General features: G+C 42.4%; 1 protein-coding gene across 2 annotated transcripts; it reads right to left on the bottom strand.

The window, feature by feature from the left end:
* Positions 1 to 108: 108 nt before the first annotated feature.
* On the bottom strand, positions 109 to 12,235 carry LOC307266145 (sine oculis-binding protein homolog). 2 transcript variants are annotated; one of them, XM_080048083.1, is made up of 7 exons: positions 12,030 to 12,235; positions 9,234 to 9,363; positions 8,711 to 8,905; positions 8,143 to 8,294; positions 6,870 to 6,965; positions 4,745 to 6,651; positions 109 to 2,473 (listed from the first exon to the last, which is right to left on the bottom strand). In XM_080048083.1, the coding sequence occupies exons 1-6, from the start codon at positions 12,120 to 12,122 to the stop codon at positions 4,753 to 4,755; spliced, it is 2,565 nt and encodes an 854-aa protein (XP_079904209.1). In that variant the 5' UTR covers positions 12,123 to 12,235; the 3' UTR covers positions 109 to 2,473; positions 4,745 to 4,752. The 2 variants fall into 2 exon arrangements, with proteins under 2 accessions (XP_079904209.1, XP_079904210.1); XM_080048084.1 differs by having other exon boundaries at positions 4,745 to 6,630.
* Between the last annotated feature and the right edge of the window lie 15,757 nt (positions 12,236 to 27,992).

Raw genomic sequence — 27,992 nt, 5'->3', positions numbered from 1 at the left:
TAGTTCTAGCTTAGAAGAAAAATCGAAATACTATGAGAAGTGAAAACACACAAGACGTTTTCTTGCTCTTAGAATATCTTTATTTATTTTACTTTACAAAGAGGTCTCCTCCGAAGCTCTCCGTTACTTGATCTATATTCAAATACAAACAATCTGTGAATAATCTATTCAGACAGTGGGCTAAATGTTTTACAGGGAAGGTGAGAAAGTAACATATTAATTTCAGGCAACATCAGACACAAAAGTATTGTTTTTGTCCAAACATTGGATTAACACACATCCTGTATCAGTTCATGAATGGCAATGATTACAATGTGCAATGAAACCAACAATGGCAGTCTTAAAAAAAAATTCTATCTTGTTTTTTCTTTTTTTGGCCTTTGGCGTCAGAGAGGAACACTTGTTGACACTGCAGCTATATGCATGGTTTGATGTCGTCACTGACTCATACAGAGTCCCCCTGGCCAGCCGAGGATGACACTAACAGAATGGCATGACCCGTGAATAGTGAAGATGGAAGCTGGAATGGGTGGGGAGAAAATGTGTCGCTTCGGTAGGTAGAGAGACACACACACACACACACACACACACACACAAACTGATTAGGCATGTCGTTTTGGAATGATGACAGGGGTGCGTCACATTTTGAGATATTCTAGGAGAAGGTCATGATGACTACTTTATCCTGGGGGACTGTTGAACTCTCCATTAAAAAGAAGTGTTGAAGGGCATCCTGGATTTAACTTGCTATGATGCTGCTGTATAATGGTAAGCAATATTAGGATGTAATGAAAAAAATAATGGCAGCAATATGTGGAGAAGAAGAAAAAAATAAGCTATGTACTTGGCAAATGATATCAGTGACAGTGCAGTGTTCTGTGTGATGTATGGGTTTGAGCAGACTGCCCCATGGGCCTCTGGGTGCTTTCTTGTCAGAAAGGGGCAGGTGCAAAGTTACAAAGGCAAACACTGCTCTCTAGTGGGAAAACAGTATATAAACACAAAGACGGGGCATTTAAGAGCTTCGGCACTCACGAAATACAATCATCAAAGAAAAAAACAAATGAAGAAATAAAGCACTTTCTTTGTGAAAATCTACAGATGAACCATTCATAAGTTAATACAACATCACATAGTATTGGTGAAGAGTCCATTTAGAAAAACCTAAAATCTCACAATGGGACAAAAGTGTTGACAAAGCCTCTAGGTGATCTAGCTGTATCAAATCTCATCTGGTTTCCCCAATAGCGGGAAGTGTAATACTGATCGCTGCATACAACAGCCTTTTGACGGTTGAGTATAATACCACATTTGGTAAGATTACAAGCCTGATTTTTTAAATTGTCTGATCAGAGCCAATGACAAACAGTCATGTGATGGTTCAGGATGTTAGAGCAAACATGCACAGCTCTCGGTGGTAAAAAATGATTCAAATTCTGTTTTGCTATCAAAGCTTTGGCAGATCAGGACAACTTAAGTGTTCCCAGACCATGTCGGCTACTGTTTATCAGTAGGTATCTCCTCATATATTTTATCTAGTATTACTATGTTTCAAAGGAGGCACAGGGAGCATCCTTTCTCCTCAGATACTGTGTTGTACTGCTCAGTTGTCTGTCTTTAACAGGCTAGCCAGGCTCTCTCCACACAGTGTATAAACTGCCCGAGGATAAAGTCTTATTCTCAGCAGAGTGGGGAATCACAGGCAATCAGTTGTGTGGGATCAAACCTCAGAAGGAGTATGTTGCCGTGTACGGTATTTAGATTGGGCGGCGAGGTAGAGGGGAGAAGGGTATACTATATTCCTGGCTGTCGGTCATCAAAATAAAACCGCTCCTGAAGTCTGAGCCCCCGTCGGCCAGGTAACCCAAAACCTGGAGTGGGGAGTCAGCGTGGGATATGGGGAGAGGAACAATGTGGCTCTTTGTGCAAGCCGGGCAGAGAAAACAAACCGTTTCCCCTGGAAAGAGATCATGTTCAGGCTCCATCTGAGAAGACCACACAAGGCTGATCAGAGCCCTGTCTGCTGCGTACAGCAAGAAGAGGAGGAGGAGGAGTGCATCTGAGCAGCCACACTCACTTGTGCACACACACACACACACACACACACACACACACACACACACACACAGTCACACACACACACAGTCACACAGACACACACTTTAGGGCAATGTCAGACAGGGAGGAGATCTGAGATCAAACGCTCACTGAACACAACATAACACACTAGCCAGCAATATTCTTTGGTCCAAGACAAAATGTGTGACTGTGTTGTGCTCTTCCCCATGTTGACTTGTGATAATATGGCCATCTGGACTGCTTCCTGGGTTGGCACCCTGCTGGTCTACAAACAGAGCACCACTCTGCTGGGCTGACAGGCTGAAGGACTGGCTGAAGGGTGTTAGCGCTGGCGTCGTCCACAAGAGGGCGTGGCACTGAATCTGGCACGGCCATACAGTGTTAAACAGGGAGCCTGTTCATTAGGTGGAGGAGAGAGACAGAAAGACGGAGACAGAGGGTGAGATGTTATAGGCTCTGGGCTTATTCAGTGTAATTTCCATTTCTAGCACACCATATATCAACCCATGCTGCTCTGGACACTGATTCCATAATCCGCCCATTCTACATAAACACTGAGAATGAGGCCTTTAGTCATGTCAACACTCAGATAACTGTCGCACAGGGCACAATCAAACCAAGAACATCTGGCCTCTCTCTTTCTCACACACTTACACAGACTTTCATTCAAACACACATATTAAACGTAAACAGACGCGTACACGCACACACTCACATGTAAGGGCCAGAGCAGGGTTCGGTCTGTCCCATTGCGTTTTAGTTTCAAACGCTCAGCGAATACCCATGTGGTGGGATCGGATTACACGGGGCTATAAAATATCCCAAATAAAAGCAAGGGAAAACTGAGACGAAAAAACGGGCTGTTTCCTGAGGTGAAATCCTCCAGTTGGCCGCTGATTCTGTCAGAGTGGGAGATTTCTTTTTTTTTTAAAGACTTTTAGCAGCCGGGACAATAGAACAGGACAGCAATGTTGGGCTCAGGGCACAGAGGTGGTTAGCGAAAGTCATTCGCATTCGGCAGCCAGCTCCCATTACACACAACGCGAGGCCATAAATCCGTCTGCACGACACAAGCAGCATGATGTGATTTCATATTGGTTACTAAGGGGACGCATGAAACCACAACAAATGACAAAGAACACATCTAGGAAAGTTTAAGTTGTGCTTTCTCTAATAATAGCCATCATTTTCAAACAACACGATTAAGCTGACCAATGGCCTTTGGAGAGACAAATGGAAACCATAGCGAGCCAGATGAAATCCAAACCATCTCTGTAATATCAGCGGATTAATCCCAGGACATACAGTAAAATGGTAACATGATCTCACTATGGCAAGATACCAGCGGGTGAGGACCATGGGTGGTGTTGCAGCCATTTGGACTACCAAGCAGGGCAAGTGAAATCAATAGGCCCTTTGATTGGTCCAAAGTAAGGAGGATTTTCTGCTGCACTCTAACAACATCTGGTTAGCAGGGGTCAGTCGTGGTGAGTGAAGGGAAGGAAAAGGATTGAAAGGGGAGTGGAGGGGAGAGTGCTAAACTCATACATGGGAGAGAGAGAGAGACGAGCCAAAGCCAGAACAGGGTGTCATTATGACATGTGTAATAGGAACGCTCTGGTTCTGCCCCTGTGTTTTCTTGTGAATCCCCAGAGCTCTATCAAAGCTCAGGGCTGGCTTCATATTAACAGCGCCTTGTAGTCTGCATGACAATCACCTCTGTCTCCACAGCGACCTCAGAAACATGTCTGCACTGCCTCACTGTCCATGCTTCAAGAAGCAAGACTTTGACTTTGGGGTTAAATTTGTCAACCTCACTTCATCTCTCCCTCTGTCCCAGTGTCAGGTTCGACAGACCGTCCCATAACTTCAAGGTCAGGGTTTTGATTTATCAGCAGTACATCTGTCCTTGTCAAGACAATGAACCTATTAATTTCCAATACATTGCAAACTGCTCTGGATAAAAGCATCCGCTAATTGGCTAAACTGCTGCCCCCCCCCCTCTCTCTCTCTTTCATGTAAAGACATGACATATCTTTGCAAAATTGAGCCTACAAAACAGGCGTTCATGAAAACAAAGCATTGTGACTGTGAGGTTGTGGTGAAGTGATCACTTTTCAAAGTGACTCTTGCTGCCTGTGCCCTCCTCCTCCTTTGCCTGTTGTAACCGTAGAGCACAGAGGAGTGCCAGGTTACTGGGATTCTCACTCTTTGGCGCCATGCTGTTTAGTGACCATGCGCATACTGCAAGACCTGTGATTAAGCTTACCCTGAGTGTGTATGTGTGAATGTGTGTATGCACACATTTTCCAATCCCTAGTTGAATGGCATTCAAAATGGCATTTTTTTTTTGAATTTAACAAACACGTAATGCCACATTTGTGGGTCTGCCAAACAGAACAATGCAATGGGATTTAGAAAGCTTATGCGAACACAGTTAAAGTCAACCTGGTATAATTAAATTAACCATCTCTAAAATGCTCTGATGCAGTACATCCCAGTCATGGGCTGCTTGTGGCATGTCCTCTGTGGATGTATGAGTAAGAAAACAAGGTAAATTAGTTCTCTCCCTCCATCTAATGTGGAACTTAGTTATTTCAGATAGAGCAGTTAGTGAAAGCAAAGCTATCTATACTTTGCCTCGCCTTGTAATAGAATCTCTCACCTTCATCCTCACTTATTCTGATCACGGATTCTTAGGCACCGCCTCTTCAGAGCCGGCTCCATGTCTCCAGCACCGGGCATGTTAGCAGGGCTCCGCAGGCTACCCTTGTCCCTGAGTTTGGGCAAGAGCAGCGGGGTTGTGGTCCCTACTGTCTTTGGCGCTGTGGGCAGGGCATAGGCATGGTCCTCATCAGGAACATGGGGGTCCTCTCCTACCTCCCCGACTATTGCTAAGGGCTCTTCTGACTGACTGACGGGGACATCAACCCGAACTGGCCCAATAACAGAGCATTTATTCTCTTTAATGGCCTCCAGCTCACTGACTACAGGGTCTGGGGGTGGTGCTGGTACACTTTTGGGTAGGGAGGAAACCGGACTGGCAGGTGTGGATGAGAACATCCCATTGGGACCGTGGTCCTGAGATGTCAGGGCAGACGATGTGGTATCATACGGATGGCTGCTCCCTGTGGGGCTGGGTGGGGTGTGTGAAGGGGGAGTGTGGGAGTCATGGTGGTGGTAGACAGTCTCATGTGAAGGGGACTGTGATAGAGGAGGAGTGGGTCTGATGATGTTGAGGAGCCCTGATCTGGTAACCTGCCCTGTTCCTGACTCTCCTAGCCCTGATAGGTTCACAACTCCGTTGGAACTTGGCCCTAGCTTCACTTGGGTTCTTTGAAGAACCCTTTGGATGACCTGTCGCTCTGACTGCTGCAGCTTAAAGTCTTTCAGCCCATCTGACTCTGGAGCTAAGCAGGGGGATTCATTGTATTGTGCTCTGGGAGAGGATGCTTCACTGTGGGGTGTGGATGCAGGGGATGGGAAGGGCCTCTCTGATTTAACCCAATCTGTGTTGGGCTCACGTGGTGAGGTTCCACCCAGTATGTTGGCTACCAAGCCCTCAGGAATCCCTGGAGATGGTGGCCTGGTAACCCTGGATCTACCCCTCTCTTGACCCTCTGGCACAGGCTGGATAACACCACTGTGACTTGGAGTTTCTTGGGTTGCCTTGGAAGGGAATGGAATGGGGATGGGAATGGGAATGGGGACAGGTATGGGAACAATAATGGGATAAGGCACCAGGATATGGGGATGGGGCAAAAGAGGGCTAAAGTTAGGGATACCGAAGTTCATCATGGGATGCATTGGGACAGGACCTCTTTGCATCATGTTTAGAGGAGGGGAGTGCAAGCCAGGGAAGTAGGCTCCTGGGAAAGGATGCATCATTCCAGGGGGATTCATGGATGAGGACATGGGGTGCTGCAGGTGAGGAGAGTGAGGAGGTCTGTGGATAGGGCTGGAAGGGGGGCCTGGGTGTCTGGCGGGGTTTGCAAGGGGACTTCTCAGGCCCTGAGCATGAAGAGGGGGCCTGATGAAGGGCATTGGAATTTGAGGTACTGGCTTGTGTTCCAGATGGGGACGTGGGGGAGGTGGAGGATGAAAGGGAGAAGGGTGGGGTGACAACTCCATAGCAGGGGTGTGTGGAGAAGACGGCATGGGTCTCTCAAGAGTCCTCAGCCCAGACACAGGGACCTTAGAATTAGAAGAGGATGCTTCTGAGGGGGAGTGGGAGGAGGATTCTGCCGATCCATGGATTGGTGTAGGCCCTTTAGGGGAAAGGTTTCTATGACGGGCTTCTCCTGCACTGCTGCCGTTGTTCCAAGACTCAGGAGTGAGTAGCTTTTGTCCGCCCACAGTGCTGTCCCCCCTCCCCTCCTGAGTGGGTCTGTTCGGGCTGGAGCTGGTGAGAGCTGCACGGGCTTCTCGGTAGAAAACGTCCATCTTGTACTGATTCAGACACTTTGTGCTGCAGAACTGGAGTCGTTCCTCACCGGTTCCAAAGTCCAGATATTCTTTAGTGTGACGGACATGCTTGCACCAATCACATACCTGTGGTACAGGGGAGAGAGACTGTGGGGGGTCATTGAAGTGATGGATCATAGTTGAACACTTTACGACTTTGGCACAAATATACAGTAATAGGAGATGACTGACTTTATCCCAACCTCTCAAGGTAAGAAGATACAACCGACATGTGCTTATAGCCGTTTAACCTTGTAATTGTATAGCATATTCATAATAATACTTAATCTGCGTAAACAAAAGATACATTGATAGTGTCCTCTTACTCTGACATTGCTGTTTATCTTCAACACCAGTCTGGGTGAGTCCTCTGTATGGGGGTGCTGAGGGGATCTCTCACCATGGAGGTCTTCATCTCTGGCCTGACAAGGGAAAACCCCGGTGTGAATAACAGCGACAAGCATAACGTGAACCACAGTGAAGCAGTTTGTCAGAATGAACTTAACCTTAAACTTAACTATCAAATTTGAGCTCCTTACATAAGAAGTGCATAATTATACCAAGGGGAAATCACTGTGTTGTGAAACAGATACGACTCTACAACCGAGTAGGGAGATGAAACAGGTGATGTTTTGTCATATTATTAATGGCCTTGCCAGTATTAATATAGGAAATTCCACTTGATTCAAGTAAGCTGATATGCTGTGGATCTGAGTGCTCCCCCATCTCTGTGACCCATTGAGTCGTGTTGAGTTACGAAACATGAGGCAGCTGAAGGTAAGGTATGCACTGAAAGTGGACACCTCACCCCAGCCCCCTGGCTTTCCTCTCAGACAAGCAGCGACAAGCCAACAGCAATGCTTTCCTCCCGCCTCCGAAAAACTAGAGGGCTTGTTGCGCAGTATGTTCAGCCCTCCTTTTTGTCTCCATTGTCGTGTGAATAAACCCACCAAAGTATAAACAACAGTTAGGATGACAGGGGATATAGCTGCTTGTCACACCACACCTCTAAAGAGGGTATATCGATGTCCCAAAGGAAGGTGAAAAATCTTGGCAATGTGCATCAGAGCGATTCCCCAAACTTCCAGCTTTCCTGTCCTTAAGACCTGAGCCACTTAATGGCCGGCCCCTTCTCCATTAACGAGAAACTGATACTAAGTGTCCTCTACAGACTTTGACCTCCCTCCCACCATTCCTCTACTACCTCCTCCAAAATCACTTGAAAGTGTGTTCTCAGAGATCCCGCCTTTTATAATTCCTGTAAATGACTCCATCAATTATGACCTTACATGATCAGGATCTGTTTCTGAAGGTCTGTTTACCTGCCAGAAACAACTTGATATCTGGGTCTCCTGTGTATGGAAGGTGGCACAGCTGGCACAATTTCTGTCCATATAAAATACCTGTATGTGTCTGTGTGTGCAATCTATTGAACTCAACACATTCAATTAACAAATATAAAAAACTGATCATTTATCATCATAAAGACATGATTTCCAACATTTCATCAATAAGGGGACAAGCCACAACTAAATGATTACGATAACCCAAAGTGATGCTGATACTGTATGTGTTGTGCACTTTCCAATTATCACTAACCTTATTGCGTTTGAAGTAGGCTCGTCTGCAGGCGGCAAAACACTTCTCACTGCAGAAGCTCTTGAGCTCTGAACCCATGCATAGAGAATAGCGTTTTACCCCTTCCTTCTGGCACCAAACACACACTATCTGCACATTCTGTACATCCTCCACTGCAGGGGGGGGGAAGCAGAAATATGTTTGGAAGCAATTAATGAATGCAATTTGCAAAGGTAAATCTAATCAGGTGCAAGCTCCAAAATAAGATTTTTTATACCTATGCCATATTAACTACTTTTCAATCTCCCCAGAACTCAAGGGACATAAGACAGCTATGCTCTGTTTGACCATAACTAATCCATAAGGCAATTATCTGATCCAGTACATGTTTGAATAATGTGAGTATTTTAACCAATTATAGGATCTTCTTTGCCCACAGCTGGAGGGGCTCCAAAAACCTCCCATGGGATATAGAGAACTATGAAGTAATTTAAGAAGGCCTTGGGGCAATGTTCTTTGCAATGATTTCTACTTAAAATATACAACTCAAAAATCAAATCCATTAATGTGGAGTCCCGTAGGCCCGTACCTGCCGATGGCTTTATGAGAGGGACAATGACATGGGCGCTCTTGTGTTCTTTGGGGGTGGTCAGGGAGGAACTGGCTGAGGAAGAGGAGGGTGAAGAGGAGGGGACACTGGAGGAATCTCTCTCTCCACTCTTCATGGCGAGGACAGAGTGACCGACTTTGCTGTCCAGAGTCTTGAGCTTTGGCAATGAGTTTTCTGAAATGCAGAAGGAGGATATAACGCCGGTGACTCAGATTGTCCATGTAACACAATTCATAAACCCCACAGTATGGGATACACGATACTGTAATAACGTCGGCACCGATAACAATGCCCTACACTGATTTTCTTTTTGGTACGAACGTGTAGAGAAACAATAGATGTATCTGAGTGAATGAAACTTAAGGAGATACAACTACAGGAGAGTATGTCTAGTGAATTTGAACAGTGACTCAATGTCTGAACTAAAACCTGCAAAACCTGTTAGTGTAAAACTCAAGAAGACTCTGTTCGAAACATTGAACTGCCGACCCCTTCATCTTACCTTTTAGCACAGACACATGCTGACGCCTTTCTCTGTAGTTTCTGATCTCGTTGGCCTCCGAGTCCCTGAGCTCAACCTTATCGTAGCCGTACCATCCCAGCAGCTCGTTCATGGTGCTTTCTGCAAACGTCTGCATGAGAAAAAAAAAGAGGAAAGGGAATTACTGATTAACGCTCTATGTAAAGGGATAGGGTAACTGAGCCATAGTCTGCCTGTAAATGGGAAATTGTGACCGTACATCTTAGAGTTGTTAGTGGAACTTTTTATCCTATGTTAAACATAATCAGACCTCACTTCTCTGAATCAATGCGAGGGATTCTTTTCCCAGCCCGAGCCCAGTCGGAGAAATGAATACGGGCACAGTGGAGTACAGTATGACGCTTTTTTCCATGATGTATTCAAGTTGTTTACTCTTGCTAAATCTGAGACGGAAAGGTTTAAAACCTAACACCAGTGTGAAATCTATGAATCATCCTTTGTTTATCTCTTTTAATTGGAAAAAAAGAGGGAGAAAAAGAAAACTGTTCTCCGCAGATGGGATGTGTGGTCCCTCTTTTTTTTTTATTACGACCAGATGAAGAAAAAACACAAAGGTCTCTCTCTCTCTCTCTCTCTTTATCCACCCACCTCTCTCTGTGGCTTTTTGGGAGAACCGGATTGGAGGAGAAACCTGATCCGGAACGGGCAGAAATCAGAGCGGGACACCCTACACCACAGCGAGGTCCCACGGTTCTCGGAAATGCCCCACTACTCTCCCTTCTCCTCTCTCCAGTGTCCAACACTCACTCTCTCTCTCTCTCTCTCTCTCCAGCTTTCCCTGTCCCTCCCCTTGTCTCTCTTCCTCTCTCTCCCATCTTCACCATCCTCCCCTCCACCCCGGCACCTTCCAGCCCTGACACCCGACACAGCACTGCCTCTCGGGTTTCACCCTTTTCCAGCACAGCCAACCTGCTGTGGCGGTGTTGTAGCGCTGTAGTACTGACTGCACATTCTTTCCCTTGCTTTCCCCACGCCGACCTCTGCTCTGCACTAGGGCCTCAAAGAAATGGATCTCTCCCCTTGCTTGCTCACTTTCTGCTGTGTGTGTGTGTGTGTGTGTGTGTGTGTGTGTGTGTGTGTGTGTGTGTGTGTGTGTGTGTGTGTGTGTGTGTGTGTGTGTGTGTGTGTGTGTGTGTGTGTGTGTGTCTGGGAGAGTGTGTGGGTGAGTGCAAGCAGTGGTATCATATCCAGCTAAATATGCCTAACGATGATTAAAGTTGGGTATCCGGTGTCTGGTGCTGCGCTCTGGGCTGACGTGGAGGGAGTAGGTCCGAATGTGGTGTTGAAACAGATGTATTACAGAGACAACACTGGGCTGGACCTCAGCTGAGCTAGAAATCAGTTTGCCTGCCTTGCCTGCCCGCCTTCCTGTCTCCGATTTTCCACCAGAATGGAAGTCTTGTGCGTTTTCACATCACGTCTAATTTGGGCATGATGGTGTTCTGCATGAGGACTACATTGTTGGCGGCTCTCCCACATGCATAAAGCCCACTGTCGTTCAGCTCTTTTCTGTATTCTTGTTAGCGAAAGATGATTTTTCGCCCCAGCCCTCCACTTCCCACAATGTTGTTTTTGTTTCTTTTTGGCAGTTCAGACAAACATCTGCTTTGTGAGAGTGACAAGCCATATCCCAAACCACAGAGAGGGTTGCAGCCAAAGGCAACAAACCGGGGCCGACCCTGAGATTCAGCCCAGGCAGGCTCGCATCAAGCGGGGATAGCGTTTCACATGTTTTGATTAAAATTAGTTAAGTTGTAACACAACACCTCCCCTGGATATCAAGCGCTACAATCCAAACCACTTACACAGAAAGACCACGTTTCCTCTCTCACGAAAAGGCCAGGGTCCCCCCCCCCACCTCCTCAAAAAAAAGCTTGTCATTTTAGATTTCTGAGCTCTTGCTTGAAAGAGAATCGAATATCCCTTACCACCACAGTCAACACTCAAATAGACAGTGTCCAACCCCAAACAAAGCAGACAATCCAGGGATTAGTTTCCATGCAGTTATAGGTTGCTGTGATTCAACTCAGTGTTGCCTGTGCAGTCACTGCCCTTTAAACCAAACACAGGGAGATTCTTAAAGGACATGCTCTAGTCAACATTATCCTTAGGAGGAACTTTAGTTTGGTAAGATGATATTTGCATCCTTAAAACAAAAAGTTGTGATAGTGCTTTAGTGTTTTTCCCAGAGTGGGCTATTTAAAGGATACAAATACCTTCTCTCATATGGAAGGCATGAGGGCAAGCCTCTGTGGTACAGCAAGTGCGCACCGCAAGAGCGAGGAAGAAGTGACGCACATCTGGATCTCCGCTGGACATTAGCGTGTCTGGCCACAGCTGGCCTGACATGGCGTCACAAGAAGGCCAAGTCAAACCTAAAGGCTACTCTTCTTCACTGTGCGAACATCTCAAATTAAAACGTCTGGTGTCTCTGTGTGTGAGTTAAGATTTATTCATGTTTTCATTGGGCTATAATAAGTTTAGCGTCTCCTAAGGGTGGCAAACTTTGAAGGTCCCTGTGATTTTTCCATAACTGTACAAAAGTTAATTGACGAAGTGTGACTGTTAGCATAAAAAAAGAGACAAAGAGAGCATTGATTGAAAACAAAAACAGTTTGTGATTATTATTCCCAGCAGCACTGATTTGTGCGCTGTTGGCTCTATCGCTGTCCTGACTATGAAGACGCAAGACAGAAGTTTTCGCTCGGTTAATAACAAGTCTCAGGAACTTATATTGGCACGAACACTCACACTCACCTTCATCTCCTGGTTGATCTCCCTCTTTACGGGGTGCGCAGGTTTCCTGCTGCGTTTATTTTCCGGTGGTCTCCCTTTCTCCATCTCTGGCATAGTCCTGGTCTGGCTGGATCCAACCCGGATCAGTGTTGAGTATCAGCAGCTTTTATATATATTTTATTTTTATTAGATGAGTTGCTTCGAGTGAAAGCTGTCACTCCCGGTGACAGCGGCTGTCATTCCCGGACGTCTGAGTCCGGCATCTGGGGCTTCACACCATTCGAGTCCACTGAACATGCATGCGCTCCGGGTTGAAGGCTCCGCCACTGAACAATCCCCACTCTCTCTTCTCCAGCCATGTCAAGCACCTGTCGGTTACGAAGACGGAGCATCCGGTTAGGGCCTTCAAAGTAAATTCATACTGACAGTGACAATTTAAGTAAAGTGTTCTTAGAAAGCAAATGAAGGAATAATTATTCTCGTCCCTTCCCGAACAAGCGTTAGACACTTTATTCTTCTTTATGCTGTTCAATGTTTGTAAATATTACTATTTTATGTCGGTCTACCTGATTGATGATCCCCCCCCCCCTTTCTTTTGACTGAGGCCTACATGTTCAAAATCAAGCTTAATTCTAAACGCGTTGAAAGGAATTACGAAAAAACAAAGCTTTAAAGTATGGTCATCATGCATGACAATTTAGGTTTCATAACTTCGCAAACAAAAACGTTGCTGGCTTGAGTCGTTATTATTGATATTTTGTGTAATGTCAAAAAAGCATTCCAATTGAAATGCAATAGCATACAGAATTGTGTGTTTCAAACCAGACTACGTCGAGACACTAAATAAAAATCGAATGCATTTATTCATTTCTCAAGACATTTCTATATTCAATGCAGCATTTGTAAAAAAAAGAAAAAAAAAAGAAAAAAAAAAAGTTTCGTCTTAGAGGGACACTAGTAGTAAAACTGAACAAAGCTTAGGCATATGGAAATATCCTACTGCACATCCTCGAAATTAAATTAAACACATGCGATTATAATTAAAGTTTAACCCTATAACTGATGTATAAGGGTTGCTGCTATGCAATATCTGTTTGGCACACAAACACACTTTCCGCTTTTATTAAAAAAGTGAAGTGACCTCGCATCCGGTCTAATTCGTTCATTTTTTGTGTGACTTGACGCTGCCCTCTCCGGTTAGGGAAGGGAGGGCCCTCTCGGTTATTGTAACCCAACACCTGGCGCCCACCCCTCCCAAATCTCAACAGATACATTTCATAAGGAATGCGAAGACTGTGTTTTATCTGAGGGGACACAGTACAAACACTGTACGAAGACTCTTGTCTTAAAATAAAGAGATGAAAAGAGGCCGATGAGTTAAGTTACACCATGGCAGAATGTATGGGGCTTTCTCAAATGGCATCTGTTTGATCACTGTGTGTGTGTGTGTGTGTGTGTGTGTGTGTGTGTGTGTGTGTGTGTGTGTGTGTGTGTGTGTGTGTGTGTGTGTGTGTGTGTGTGTGTGTGTGTGTGTGTGTGTTTGTGTCCACAGAAACACAACCTGAAAGGTCTACATTTAAGCCAAGCCACCCTGAGCCAACCCCAGCCTTTGGAAAAGTACCACATTTACATTCACATTAGAGGGAGGAGTGTGTGCACCAACAACAGCTTTGAACATAAACATTGGCGCCATGGTTATACCTGATGGTGAAGGTCAGTGGATTCATTACAATATTAAGTTTCCAGACTGACGATAAACAAGATGGAGAGGATCGCGTTGCATTCAGAAACATAAACATGGCAGTGTTATTTCAAGAGTTGGACAACTTTTACTTTTACTTCTGTGATTTATTGTTGCCACTTGGACCTAACATCCGGTTAATACTGAATTATGTAAAAGTTGGTCCTGTCGTTCCCAAATATTGATATGCTTAGATGGCTCTGAGACATCCTCAATGTCTTTCAAGCAGAACTTTCACTGGGCCATTGAACCCCATGTAGAGAGACAGACAGACAGACAGAACAGGAGGGCTGTTTCAGAGGCCTCTCTCTCTCTCTCTCTCTCTCTCTCCTCCCTGTCCCCAGCCTGCCTCGGTCTGCTCTGGTTGGAGGAATCTAGGGACCGCACTCGTGTAAACAGAAACCCGATCCAGTGCGCAGGGCTTGGGTTTCTCCCCTCTCGTACACCCGCTGATGACACCCGATCCAGCCCGGCTAGGAACAGGGCTTATCTGATTCCTCACAAAAGGCCCCTCTCTCTCTCTCTCTCTCTCTCTCTCTCTCTCTCTCTCTCTCTCTCTCTCTCCATAACATCTCACATCTGGTGCCTCTGCAGGGAGCGCTGTCCCTCTAGGTTCCTCAGGGGGGTGAAGGCGGGGATAAGGCTGTCTCACCATCTCCCCCTCCAGAAAAAATCCACTTACGCAAAATGATAGAGGATTGGAAACAGTATGTACAGGTCTACAGTTACAATCCCCAAAACATCTGGACCGAATCATCAACATTGGCCACTTTGTATATTATTTCTTGCATTAGCTATTGTCCGTGGATACACTATATGACAGTGAACATACCCCTGTCAGTTAAGGAGATGATTGAAAAAGTTGTAGTCTGGTTCTTCAGCATTAACAGATACAGTGTGATCTCCTGTGGTTTTACAGTGAAGTGTTTTCACCATTAGGGGGCGATGTCTACCCAGCCCAGTGTTATCCCTGAAACCAAATTACATGCAAATACAGTTGTGATGTTGGTATTTCTGGACTAATAAAAGACCTGTAGAACAAAACACAATACATTCAAAATTTGCATTTACATTTGACTTACAAATTCTGACATTTCTCCTCAATAGTCAGGCTATTTAAAAACATCATTTTATTTCATGTTACAATCATTGACCCTAATAAAAATCACCAAAAGTAAAAAATATAATCACATTTAAAAGATATTTAATAAGAATAACCATTGTTTTCAAGCAGACAAACACTGACGCACATTGCAGACTTGGAGCTTTCCAATCAAACCTCAAGAACAAAAAGTTGTACGAAGTCACGGGTCAATCTCCATGCCATGTCCTAATCCAAACATACTCTTTAGTTCAAACACAGCTTTGTCTGTAGTGTACATGGTTTAAAGTAACTGTTTGTGTGTAACACCTGGGGCCGGTTGCATAATCTGTTTGTGAATCCAGACATATCCTAGTTTTAACATGGCATAAGTACTTATCAAGTGTTTTAGCATTACTAAATGACACATGAACAACTTCTTAAGCCTACATTTCTTACTGATGATAGGCTATACTCACACAGTGCCAGGTGTAGGCTAACTGTTGAGTAGTTGACTGAAGTACCTGAGTGACTTATATCAATGTGGGCAGTTTAAGATGAAAAGTAGTGTAAATGGAATAAGGTGTACTCATAATGTAGGCTATTGGCTGTCATTTTTTTTTACCTTTTTAAAGTGAAATGCATGAATCTGGTGCACTTTGAGAGGAAAATTAAAAGGCTAAATCTGAGGAATTTTGTGTGAACAAATAATTTTGGGACACTGGGTCGGATGAATTAGAAGCTATTGAAGAAAGACACATGGATTTTCCATAGAAATATAAATTTGAAATAAAATATTATGCAGGGTCCTCTGGGTTGGGCTTGGTGCTCTTTTTCTTTTACGGGACATATTTTTCTGTAATATAATGAATTCATTTAAATGGAGTGAGAGGAACGAAGCAGAAGAACTCTGTTGTCCAGTTATCTTTTTTTCCACAGACGAGGCTGAAATAGGCTATAGACTATACAGAGTGCATGGGCAACTGAGGGCAGCCCCATTTTCAAATATTTTTAAATAAACTCAATACACACTGTGCATGCCATGGACTTGAACGTGACGTGATCAGTTAACCTCGGATTACCTCCCAGATGAACTGATTCAATTATTAAGCTATTAACTATCTACCAAAACATTGTATTCCTTTTATTGTATGATCATTTACATTGACATAATATGATGTTGATATAAAATTAAAAAAAAAAAAAAAAAAAAGTCGGGACCCTAAGCAACCGCTCATTTCGCTTATGCCTCGGGCCGGCTCTGCTGACCAGTTACCACTTAAGTGGGTGGGTAACTTGGAGGCAGGCTGTCCTGCCCACCCAATAATACAATTAGAAGCAATGCATGGTAATGGTATATTATTTAGTATTAATTAATTGTCTGAATTGTATTTGACATTTTCTTGGACAGCGAATGAACAGGTCCGTCCGATAGTTTGTCTGAACTTCCACCTAAAAAAAAAATATAAAATAAAAAAATGTATTGGATAGGCACAGCCCACATTTGGGTGGGCACGGCCCACCCTGGCTACCGCCGGCCCTGATGTAGGCTATGCAGCAGACATGCCAACCTAAAGCAAATAACACCTCCATTTAAAAATACAGATAGCCTACATTGTGTCTAATGGTTGAGCGCCATTCACTTGTTAGAAAACTTACTACAAGTTACAAAGAAAGGGCTTTTGTTAAACTTAGTAATATCATTAGTAGCTGTATGACCCACTCTTGCCCACTAGGTGTCACTGTTGCCACACTCACAATGACTGTAGCGTATGGACCGACACTACAGACGAGGCTATAGTCAACAGGTTACATTAAGGTTTTTCAGTTTTTCCATATTTCTATCTTTGATTATGTCACTTTTTTTAGCCAGTAGACCTACAAATGGAAGTGAAGTATGCAGACAGTTTTAACAGGTAGCCATATTGACGTGCAAATTATAGCCTGAACCAGAGCCTTTGTAGCAGCTCAAGAACCGTTTATCTCCATGGCAACATAATAGGAGCAGTTGTGCAGGTGTAGCCTATTTGTGATAATAATAACCATTTGGACTTCGTGGGTCACCTTATTTGTGAAAGTGGATTTCTGCTCCGACGGAGTGTCACGCCTGTGTTGAATCTGAGGCATTTAAACATATGGCTGGGATTCCAGGGAAAGTGGAACATTTGGAAGTGGGATGGACGCACGCGCACACGCTCAACTGGCTGGATTTTTTTTTTTTTCATATAGGGCCTATATATATATAGGCCTATATATATATTTTTTTTTAAATAGCTAGGCTATATCCTAAATTTAGGCTATGAGAAAAAAAAGTAATTGAAAAGAAAGTGTGCGTAATTGAAGCTCCTGTTTTTCAAACCACCTAGCGTTTGGTTATTATAGCCTAGCCTATTACATTTCTGTAGGCTATAACTCCTTATTTCCATGCCCGGGAGTCATGGGCTACGTCACAGAGCTGCAGCTCGTATAAAAAGCTCCGTCTGATGCAGCGTCCACATTAGAGAGAAGCAGTGTCTGTGGGCAGCCTCCTCCATCTGGCCAAATTACTAGGGGAAAAAATAGCCTAATAATACTACATAACAATTCAATTAAAATGTCCACAATGACGATCGTTCAGCTTGGAGTGCTTGTGTTCGCCATATGTTTATCATCACAGGTAAGCGAACACACTCTATATTTTGCTCAGCCAATGTTTCTGTCTGTAAAATATATATATATAGCCTATATATTTAGGCAAATTCTTTATTATTAGCCTATTATATTTTTGTGTGTGATTATTTGACTTTTGTGGTGTTTCTAGGTACGGTTTACGAGCGTGTAGCCTAATCAAGTGGTGGGATGGTTTGGATTACAGAAGGGTATAGACTTGAAGCCTCTCTTGGGAAATTAGCACGATCCTCAATTCTAGTGAATTCAATGGATTTCCAAATTATAGTGCGTCTTTGATTAAAACTTCATTCCCTTTCATAATCGCCCTTTTTTAATATAGGGATATTTCTAGCCTACCCTTTGATTAGCGCACACTTCGGCGAATTAATGATTCAGGGGCATTGTATTGTCTAGGCTACCTGTGCAAAGGTAGGGGAGAGAGAGGATCTAAAGTTTCTTTTCGGTGCAGGAGAGCCCGAGCGAAACCTGACACGCACGCGCAGAAGCTTACCTTTTAATTGTCTTCTTATATTTTCTACTGACCAACCAAGTCATCCTTTGCTGTGTTAATTTTCTGGCTAAGTAGTCAGAAAATAACAGTATCTTGATGTTTGGTAAATATGTAGGCTTATTGAAATTTGTAATTGATTCCTAGTGGTTTGGACATTTATATATATATATATATTTTTTGCGATTGTTCATCATCTTCAAACGGCATCAATCAAGTGTTGGTCTGGGAACTGGCTTGCTCCGAAACTCGATTAGTGAATTTGCATTAGGTTATATGTGATGATTTGGTATTCGGCTCTGTATAGCAAAATACAAGTAGAAGCTTTGTGAAAGAATAGTTTGAACCCTCCTCCTCCTCCTCCTCATCCCTCCCTCCTCCTTTCCTTCCAACAGGTGGTCTCCCAGGATAGCACAAACAGCACAATGGGGGGGAACTCCACCTCAAACCCCAACGCCACCACCATGGCCATGGACACCCACAGTTCGGTCAACTCCACCAAACCAACCGGAGCGGGTGTCTCACTGCACGCGGGCGCCTCCTCCTTCCTGATCCCTGTCGCCATGGCTGCCTCTTTCCTGCAGCGTTACTGTTGAAAGCCAGGACCACACATCCCCCCCTCCCCCATCCAGTCATCCCACCTGGTCCAGCCTCAGTCACTCCTCTTCCCCCTACAATGCACAGAGACCACGAGACTAACATGGATGGACTCCACAACCTTCTTTGTCCTCCCTAAATAGGCCTAATGTAAAAAAATCAATAAAAAAAATGATTCAAGACATTTCTTTCAATAAAAGGGGCGTTAACCATCAGATGGAGACCATCATCACGACCCCTCCCTCAGCCCCCTTGCATGGAATCGAAAAAAAAAGGAAAGGAGGTGCACCCAGATTCCTTTTTTTGGCTTGCGTTTCCATAGTCACCACAACACATTTTGGAGATGCTCAGGGCTGCGGTTGTCATGTCACATGTCTTGATTGAAATGCGGACCACTTGAGTGTAAAGAGTTTTGTTTTTTTGGCTTCAAATCCACCTAGCAATCAATATCAGAAGGGTTCTTGTCTGTTAAGGGAAGTTTGACACACACACACACACACACACAGTAGGCTATTTAGATTAATATGTAAAAGCCAGTTGACAGTTTTTTTCTTTCATAATTGGGCTACTCCGCCTTTTTTATTAGAAATGTCAAAGATATGTATGTAGCAAATAAATTGCGGAAGGACTTGTGTCAGTTTTTGCCTTGTGATTTTTAAAGAGTTGTGGTCTTTTACAATGAGGGTTTGATTGGCACCTTTTCCCCCCTTCATCCATGGGTTAGACCCAGGAAATGACTGTATGTACAACCATTTGGGAAGGGTTGATGTTAGATTTATATTTCCCCCTTATAGTTTATATTTTGTATAAATGGAAATGTACTGTTTATTAGTTTGGGTATAAGACGATGGAAGAAATGACAATGTACAATAAATTATGAAAAACGACAGCTGTTATTGTTTCTTTGATTACCATTTTGTTTTAATTTATCTAAAAAGCAGGCTATATCTTTTCAATGACTCCAGTGGTTAAAAATATATTTTTACCAACAGTTTTTCATCTGGGATAAACTTGTCTTTGTGTCCACCAAATCTGCATGAAGGTCACTCCATAAAACCACTCTGACGTAGTTGATTTTTTAAAGGGTGTGGCGATGTTGTATTCATCTTCACTGAGCTGCCAGGGAGTCTAGACAGGCAACTGCTGTAAGCTACAGGCCAGAGATGGATTCAGCTTTCCCTGATTCCCCGCTGAGCTCACCTGGATTCACGCCAAAGCAAGACTGAGAATGATAAGAAACAGTACCAGACCCTGTGGTATTTTAGCGATGTACAAAACATCTAGACAAGCCTGCATTCACATTTAAAAAGGTTGCTATTCTTCATTCCGACTCTTCAAGTAGGAAAAACAAACCTATGTAAAAGCTGACCGCATGCAGAAAGCTGTCATTTCAGTTGAATAAAGATGAGTTTACAGAGCCCGTAAGGGAATCAGAACTATTTGTTTAGGTTTTATCTTAAACAAGTTCGGCTGTTGGCTGTCACTTGACACTTTAGTACTGTCTGTGTCCTAGTGATTACTCCACAACAGCTGCAGAACATGGAAAAATATCTGTGACACACACTAATATCAAAATAATTAAATATGGATTTTAAATTAGATTATGTCCTTATTATAAACATAATGCAAATAGAGATGATCTCAAAATGGAATATTCATTACGACATAGAAACATTTAATCATACAACATTTGATGGAGTTTGGAAATCGTCTCTCCCTCTATAGTGCATTGATCTGTTTTCCTTTTGTGGTTCTCTTTAACATCTCTTTAAGTTTATTTGATGTTGATCTTTGATGCAGTCAAACAGGAGGATTAAAACCAGAAGAACAACCAGAAAATGCTACTATGTGCGTTTTAGGTGATCACTGTGATTACTGTGCAGCGAGTAGCGTGCAGCTCGGAAATGCCTCAGCACCAGTAAAGCCAGCCTCATGACTCATTAGCCCAGCCTATTGTCTCTCAATCCATTCTGCACTATTAACCTCTCCCCACACAAAGCCTTCTCTCCAACATTGTTCCGGGTCCATCCATCTACTGTCCTCCACTGGTCTGTAGAGATACAGTAGATGTGGGTTCTTAAATATGAATAAGGATTTTTTTCAGTTATATATTTTTTTTTGACAATTAGACAATGTTAAGGGGCGTAGGTGTCTGCATATACATCAATATAGTTTAACACAAAAGAGTTCTGCATGCAGAGCATACAAGAATCGCATCTACACAAAACATTTTCTCAAATAAATTACTATCAAATTGAAATGTTTGGTAAATACAATATGTTTGTTTAGAGATTCTCTTGCTACCAGCTGAAATGCAAGAGCAGTTATCTCAGTGTCCTTTTGAGCTATGGAAGGTGGCTAATACTGTATATCATCAACATGTGTACAGTAATTGACTTGAATCATTTTGTAACAAACCACACACTGTTTTTAAATTAAACAAAATAAATAAACAAACATTAAATGTCATTTAAAGCTTAATTAATACAAATGTACAAAGTTAACTGAAATAGAATTAAGATGCTTTACAGATTTTTGTCAGAAAGTTGCTCAGAAACATGGCAGTAGATAATGGTGTCATCAGCATACATAGAGGCTTTTCGATAGAAGCCAATAACCTACCAATCTAAATATACATGGTCAAAAGTTAAGTTTTTACTTGAGACCTCATGTTCTGACACTGATATTAGATTGTAACAAGTATCATAATGACGTAAGCTTGTTATTTGACTATTAAGAACTACTAGGCTATTGTATCAGGCAGAACCCACCATTGTTTTGACGATTCACAAGTGAGCATTGGCATTGATGTTTCACAAAATTTAGATATATGCCTAGAGACCTTAACTAATTGTGGGTTAAGACAAGCCTGTTTACAGAATCATTCAAATTTTACCTGACTAAAGTAGAATAACTGTATTGCATTGCTGGTGGTATCATTTCGCAGTACTGTTAGTACCATTAGTACAGTCAACTCTACTCCTGACACTTTGCTCTCATACCACAGGAAGTTTCGGTACTTTAGCATTTAGATGCTATTCATCCATTATTCACTCATTATTAATTATTCTGTTGACACCCAACAACAGGGCCAAACTTGTTATCTTGGAATCTTCTGATAATATAACAGTTCAAAAGCACTGATTATTACCCAGCGCTACAAACAAATGGCCTCAAACAAATGAATCAAATCCTTTAAAAACCATCAAATTTACATCTGTTTTCAATAAGTGATCTAGCTAATCTAACAATGCCTTACATCTAGATGATAGGACAGTGCTTATAAAGCAGGTAACCAATAGAACAGTTTGAACATAAGGGGGCTGTGGTTATCACTAGATAGATAAGTAATCTATTCGCACTTTACTTAGTATTACCATGTAATCACCTGGTCAATGATCAAATTCCTTCGTGATTTTCTTTTGACATCTATTGCAGTATGTCCGTCCTGGGAGAGAGATCCCTTACTCTGTCGACTCTCCCTGAGATTTCTTCAATTCTTTTACATTTTTTTATTCCCTGTAAAGGGTTTTTACTGGGAGTTTTTTCTCAGCCGAGCTAAGGGTGTAAGGGCAGGGTGTCATATTGTATCATATATCATATTGTATGAAATGTAAAGCCCACTGAGACAAATGTATTTGTGATTTTGGGCTATACAAATAAAACTGATTTGATTTGTAAGATATTTTAAGTGGCAATAGCCAATCTCCAGTTGACCAGTTATTTATCAATGAACACGGTATAATTGAGCATCTAAGCTCCTTAGGGAAATAGCATCATAATGTACAGTAGCACCTTATGGATTCACAAAAATTGAGCCTCCATAAACTCCCCCACCCTGTTTTCCCTTCTCATCTCAGTACAGTGCTTGGCTGAGTCATTTCTATGGAGACGGGTGTCAAGTGTCCTAGGTTTTCCCTCATCACTGCTCGTTTCATCTCTTCAATTGATTCACAGAGGGCTCAAATAATAAGAAAAAGAACTCCAGAGAGTATTTATTTCCCACAAAATTCTTGGTTTAGTTTGCCTAAACATTACATTGCTAACACACTAAGCACGTTCCATCAGTCAAGGTGGTGTATTAGGTGTATAGGTGTATTTCTTATGTTCTTAAGTGTATGTTCTGAAGGGTTTGTCTAGTGTGTTCATCCGCTGTGCCTAGTCCCTTTGGATTTTTATCTGAATAAACCAGAGTTGATGCTTCCAGTAACATCAGAAGCATCACTTCCTATGTGCCGGATTTGGTTCCTGGAAAAACCCATTAGACAAAGGCTGTTAGCAATGACTGCAACCGTGTAAGCTTCCGTGATACAGGTTATGTCCTCATTATGTTACATCAATTGACCATTATCAGTCAAATAAAAAGTCATCAACAGGAAAATAGTCTTCCAAACAATAAGTGGAATATTTTTTTGGACATTTTGTGATGAATGATTACAAAATGCTGTGGTAATAATTAAACCAACTTCCCACTTCACAAATCCCTGTGAGTTTTACTTCCGTTTGCCTCTGCTATCTTCACTGACATTAAAGTCACCTCTACATCGATACTATCTCCAAATCCCTGAACGACAGACAGTCACCCCTCTTTTGCTGAGGTGTGACACCCAGCAGACCTTTAATCATTGATTGGCTTTATGAATTATTCAGACAGCCGCCAGTGTTGCAGGGACAATGTCGTACATACATGTACCCAACCCACACTGACGCCCTTCTCTTGAGGGGCCTCTTGTGCATTTCTTTGTGTAAAAAGCAAGTAGCCGGATCACATGGTCCTTATTCATTCATTGTGCTGGGAAATGGGAGAAAGGCGTTTGTGTGTGCATGTTCACCATTGCTCTAACCACATTTTTGAGTGATTATGTGGCTACAATGTCACTGATATCAGATACAATAGTCACGTTTCTGAGATTATAGGCTAAAGCCCCATCGACTTGCGTCTAGTTTCAGGACAGTAATAAGACATGACACTCAGGGTTGCTTTGAAACTGTATCATGGCTTTCAGTAGTTTTAGATAGCTTTTTAGATAGTTTAGATAATCTGGATAAATCGCAGATTCGTAAAACACATGTCAAATCAAACTTTGCATAACATGACTTTGCTTCAAGGGAGAGTTTGGCTTCCGCTCTATCTGGGAGTTTGTTTTGGGCTCTAGTGCCTAACATGACTTAAAGCTCCCATATTATACACTTTTCGGTTCTATTATACACCATATTATATGGTCTTAGTGGTCCCTAATACGTTTTTCTTTAATTGTTTGCTGAAAAAAACTTTCAGATAATTTATTGTACTATGCTGATGTTCAGCTAATCTCACAATGGCCTATTTTTTTAAAAGAGCTGCAGCTCCCCTCGTAAATATACAATCTTTGAGCTCCCCCCGCCCCCTGTCCGGAAGCGAAGCCAGATACGCCTCGCCCTCTGTCTGTCAGGGCCGTGGACCAATAAGAAATAGGGGTGTGGGCTGCACAGTGGAAGCTTCTGGCTTTCCAGTTTTTGAGGTCAGAAACGAGGAGAATTCTGACTGGAGTATATTGGGGGGAGGGGTGGGGGTTTCAGAAAGGGGGAGAGTGAGAAAAGGAGAGATTGTTATTTTTTTTAATATTTTGGCAGTCTCTAGGCACACCGTGGACCCATGGATATGTTAGAACACATTTAAAAAGTGCATTTAGCATAATATGTGACCTTTAATGGTTTAGATCTCTGACTTTGTAATCAATTGGTATCTACTACCAAAAGGATACTACCCAAAGAAACAGCAGCTGATCACAGACTGTTCTCAAAGTACGTTCTGTACAGCCAATGTCGTCTTTTATAAGCTTGATAGGGAGAAAGGTAACAGGTGCTTCAAAACAACCTATTTTTGCGATCACAAAAAGTCCTGCGGTGTACTTTACACACAGGAGTTACCTATACCGACACTAAAGCAAACCAAGCAAATATCATAACAATAAACCATGCAGTATTCCTTGTGAGTGACTATAGGGGCCTATTCAACAGATTTCAAAAATGCTTCCGTCGCTCCATGAGTTTTCATAATTCAACTATAAGTGGTATTCGTAAATTATGAAATATTCATTAAAACCCGCCGGGTCAAGATTCAACGTTGGGCAAGTTAAAAAAAATAAAAATTGACTAGTTTTGAATAGTTTGTCTTTTTAGATTTTGAGACTGATTTGTGAACACTGTCAATCAGTTCTGTTGAAGACTTGTACAAGCTCAAGCCCTTGTACTCACAACAAGAAGAACTCAGTGAGACAACACATGGTGTGTTTGAAACTCAAAGTCATTCAAATCACAGTGAGTCTTGCTGCTGAGAAACCAAATTTGTTTTTGCAACCTACAACCCTGTCACAAGGCTCTACTGAGTTTGGATGTTTACCCAAGGACCTAGACAATTTACACACATTTACATTTTTGCAAAACTCCTTTCGCTCAGATTTGCAATTTTCACTTCACTAAAGTTACGTTTTAGTCAAAAGTAGATCGTCATTTTAACAGTGTTGTCGGCAACAGCAACTATGAGCTAAAATGCATTCCTGAGATTAATGATAATGGGAAACAAAGCTGCACATTTAGTATTTATAGTTCTCTTAGGCAGGGCTCTGAAACCATTACTAAAAGCATTTTATGAAAGCTGGACCTAATTACATATAATTATATCAATGGTGAATTGAAGGTACACCCAAGCCTGCTAATACGACTAAATATATTGCACATTTAAAAAAGAACATCTATCATTCATTAGGTTTCTATCTAAAAAGCTTTTCATTTAAATGCTGTATGGTTCTGCGGTAATTAGATAATCCTGATATCTTCTATCCTGTTTATGTAAATCATCTGTTCCTGTGAGCATTTGACTTTCATGACCGGAACAAGCTGTTGCCTCTCTCGCCCGTGGGGACATTTTCCTCATCTGTCTAGACTCTTGACAGACGGTTTACATGCAGCCAGCGAAAGCTATTTGTGGTGAGTAAGACCATAGACTTAACATGACTTTAATAGCTGGTCCTTATCAATAAAATGTTTATGGAAACTCAAAAAAACAGATAAATTATCAGTAACAGTTTAACATAGAATGACTTGCAAAACCGCCCTGCAAAAAGCAACACACTACCTTTATACGTTACACATTAAACCACAATCTCTACATGTATCCAACATAAGCTAATGAACCAGAAAAGAATAAAGTGTTCAATAGAGAGTAGTAGAGGTTATCACCTCTGCTGAAGCATATAAGAGTCACTGGATCTGTTGCTCTAGATTTTAAATGCATTTTTTGTAGCACAGAGTTGGTCAGAATCGTCACTGACCAGGGATGACATACGGCTGCATCCTTGTTTACCGTCTCTGTCCAAGAGTAAGCTCATTTCCCACAGCCCCTTAATTGTATTGTTATTGACTGTACTGCCAAACAGGACAGAGTGACATCACTTGTTCAATATGAAACACAGGTGAAACAAGGACATCTCCCATTACCACAAGGGAAGAATTTATTTCTCAAAGAAATTCCATTTGTGACGAAAAATAGCACAATGTTCTTGCCTTCTCTTGAAAACAGTTTCACCGAAGCTCCTTACAATCCAAAACATGTTGCTTCGTTTTGCCCTGCTTTTATGTTGATTGATTGACAAACTTCAGAGAACCAAAACCGGCCACATTGTGTGTGTGTGTGTGATATCAACTGTAAGCAAACCTTACAACAGGAACATTTCAGAAACATCATGTCCATAATGACATGACATAGAGGCAGGAAAAGGGAAAAGGAAGACAAAACAGGCTGTAAATCAACTGAAAGCTCCTTCCTGCCAGATGGTCAGCTGTGCATATTTTTCTCATTTTTCCCTACTACAACTGTTTGGATTGTTGATCTTACGACCCAATGAGGCTCCTCTTTAACAGGCGGGTGAAGTGGATCAATCGGTATAGATGGAGGCAGACCTCGAGTAGGCTGTTTGCTTTCTCTCATTTTCGCTAATCGCATGTACCCTGTCAATTAGCTCCATAAATGGATCCTCCTGTTCCTGTCTGCAGTCTTAGTGGTTCATGTCCGGAGGCTGCAGTCGCCACGGAAACAAAACAAAATAAATATGTTTGACACCAATTCAAGAAAAACTGTCCTGGCGGGCAAATGCCACCTTGCTAAGTCACACCCATTTGTGTCCATTTGCTCAGCAAGAAGGGTTTTAATTTAAAGGTGCTCTATGCAGTTTCAGGGGAGGGGAATTTGTTTATATTTGCAGAGCCTGCAGTCAGTTTACAAATCATATTTACTCTACATGTAATATTTAGTATTGAATAATTGTATCATCATAAATCAAAACAAAATCATTCAAACATAAGACAAGAATACGTTTGTAAACAGAACTGTGGTCCCTTCTGTAAAAACAACAGTGAAACAGTGACTTTTACAGCAGCTTTCTAACTTCAGACAGTGTTCCAGGGATATAATTTCATGTGAGGAACGTTTGTTTACTAAATGATGACAATATTATATACCTTAGACATTTTGCACTTCTCTGACACACCCAAAGTTACATAGTGCACCTGTACACTTCACATACAATCTGATAACATAAATTAATATTTTCTCTGCTGTCATACAACATCTCATCCCCTATGTGAGCCCATGGTGTGACCTGTTTCACATGAAAAGAGTGGGAGCCCACAGAGCTAACCTGATTTCATAAGTGAATCAGGTTGTATCCCAGATGTACAACACCACTGTCCCTGCTGTCGGTGGCTATACCAAACTCAAGAGAGCGGCTCTGATCTAACTAACTGCATATATAGGACAAGCCATCCTCCGCGCTCTCTCTCTGTCTAACCTTTGGGAAGGACACCTGATGCCACATGATGGCACCTGTTTGCTGGGAATAGCTTCCACCCACTGTGTGTCGAAAGAAGGCTATACACCAGAAGCCCGCAGAAAGAGACTATACAGTGTGTGCAACGGACTAATCCTAGACACAATTACTGTTGAATACATAGATGCATGAGAGAGAAAGAGCGTCTGCTTGTCTCACTACCATCTGGTCTACGAGGCAACGGATAATCATTGCTTTTCCTTCAAGCCGCACTCGCCTGTCACACACATCTGACAAACTGAGAGCTGCACACAGAGATGTTGCACGCTTAAATTGGGGGTTTTCCTTCCAGGGATCTCATTAAAAGTGATAACTGAAAGTCAGACATGTTGTTGTTCAATAATTGTCAAGTTCAGCTAAAGGCCATTTAAAATTCGGCTGTGTGCAGCTGAGAAACAAAAAAAATGTATGTCTGCCTTAAAAGGTGTCCAGTACATTCATTTTTAAATAGATTTTGACCACTGCAACTTTTTGACGACCTTTACCAACCACACTGGAAATACATATAAGAGGAAGATCTCATACGCAAAAGTATTATCAG

Source organism: Ammodytes marinus (genome assembly GCF_949987685.1).
Source record: "Ammodytes marinus genome assembly, chromosome: 19".
Lineage (NCBI taxonomy): Eukaryota > Metazoa > Chordata > Actinopteri > Uranoscopiformes > Ammodytidae > Ammodytes > Ammodytes marinus.
The sequence above is the reverse complement of the archived record's forward strand: the minus strand, read 5'-3'. Positions and strand labels throughout refer to the sequence as shown.

What these genes read in the sequence shown, in the direction of transcription:
- LOC307266145 (XM_080048083.1), bottom strand. Translation starts at nt 12,122, where the DNA reads ATGCCAGAGATGGAGAAAGGGAGACCACCGGAAAATAAACGCAGCAGG. An exon ending in AGATCAACCAGGAGATGAAG is followed by an intron (nt 9,364 to 12,029) that starts GTGAGTGTGAGT and finishes TTTCTCATGCAG; the next exon opens with ACGTTTGCAGAAAGCACCAT. An exon ending in TCTCATAAAGCCATCGGCAG is followed by an intron (nt 8,295 to 8,710) that starts GTACGGGCCTAC and finishes CCCCCCCTGCAG; the next exon opens with TGGAGGATGTACAGAATGTG.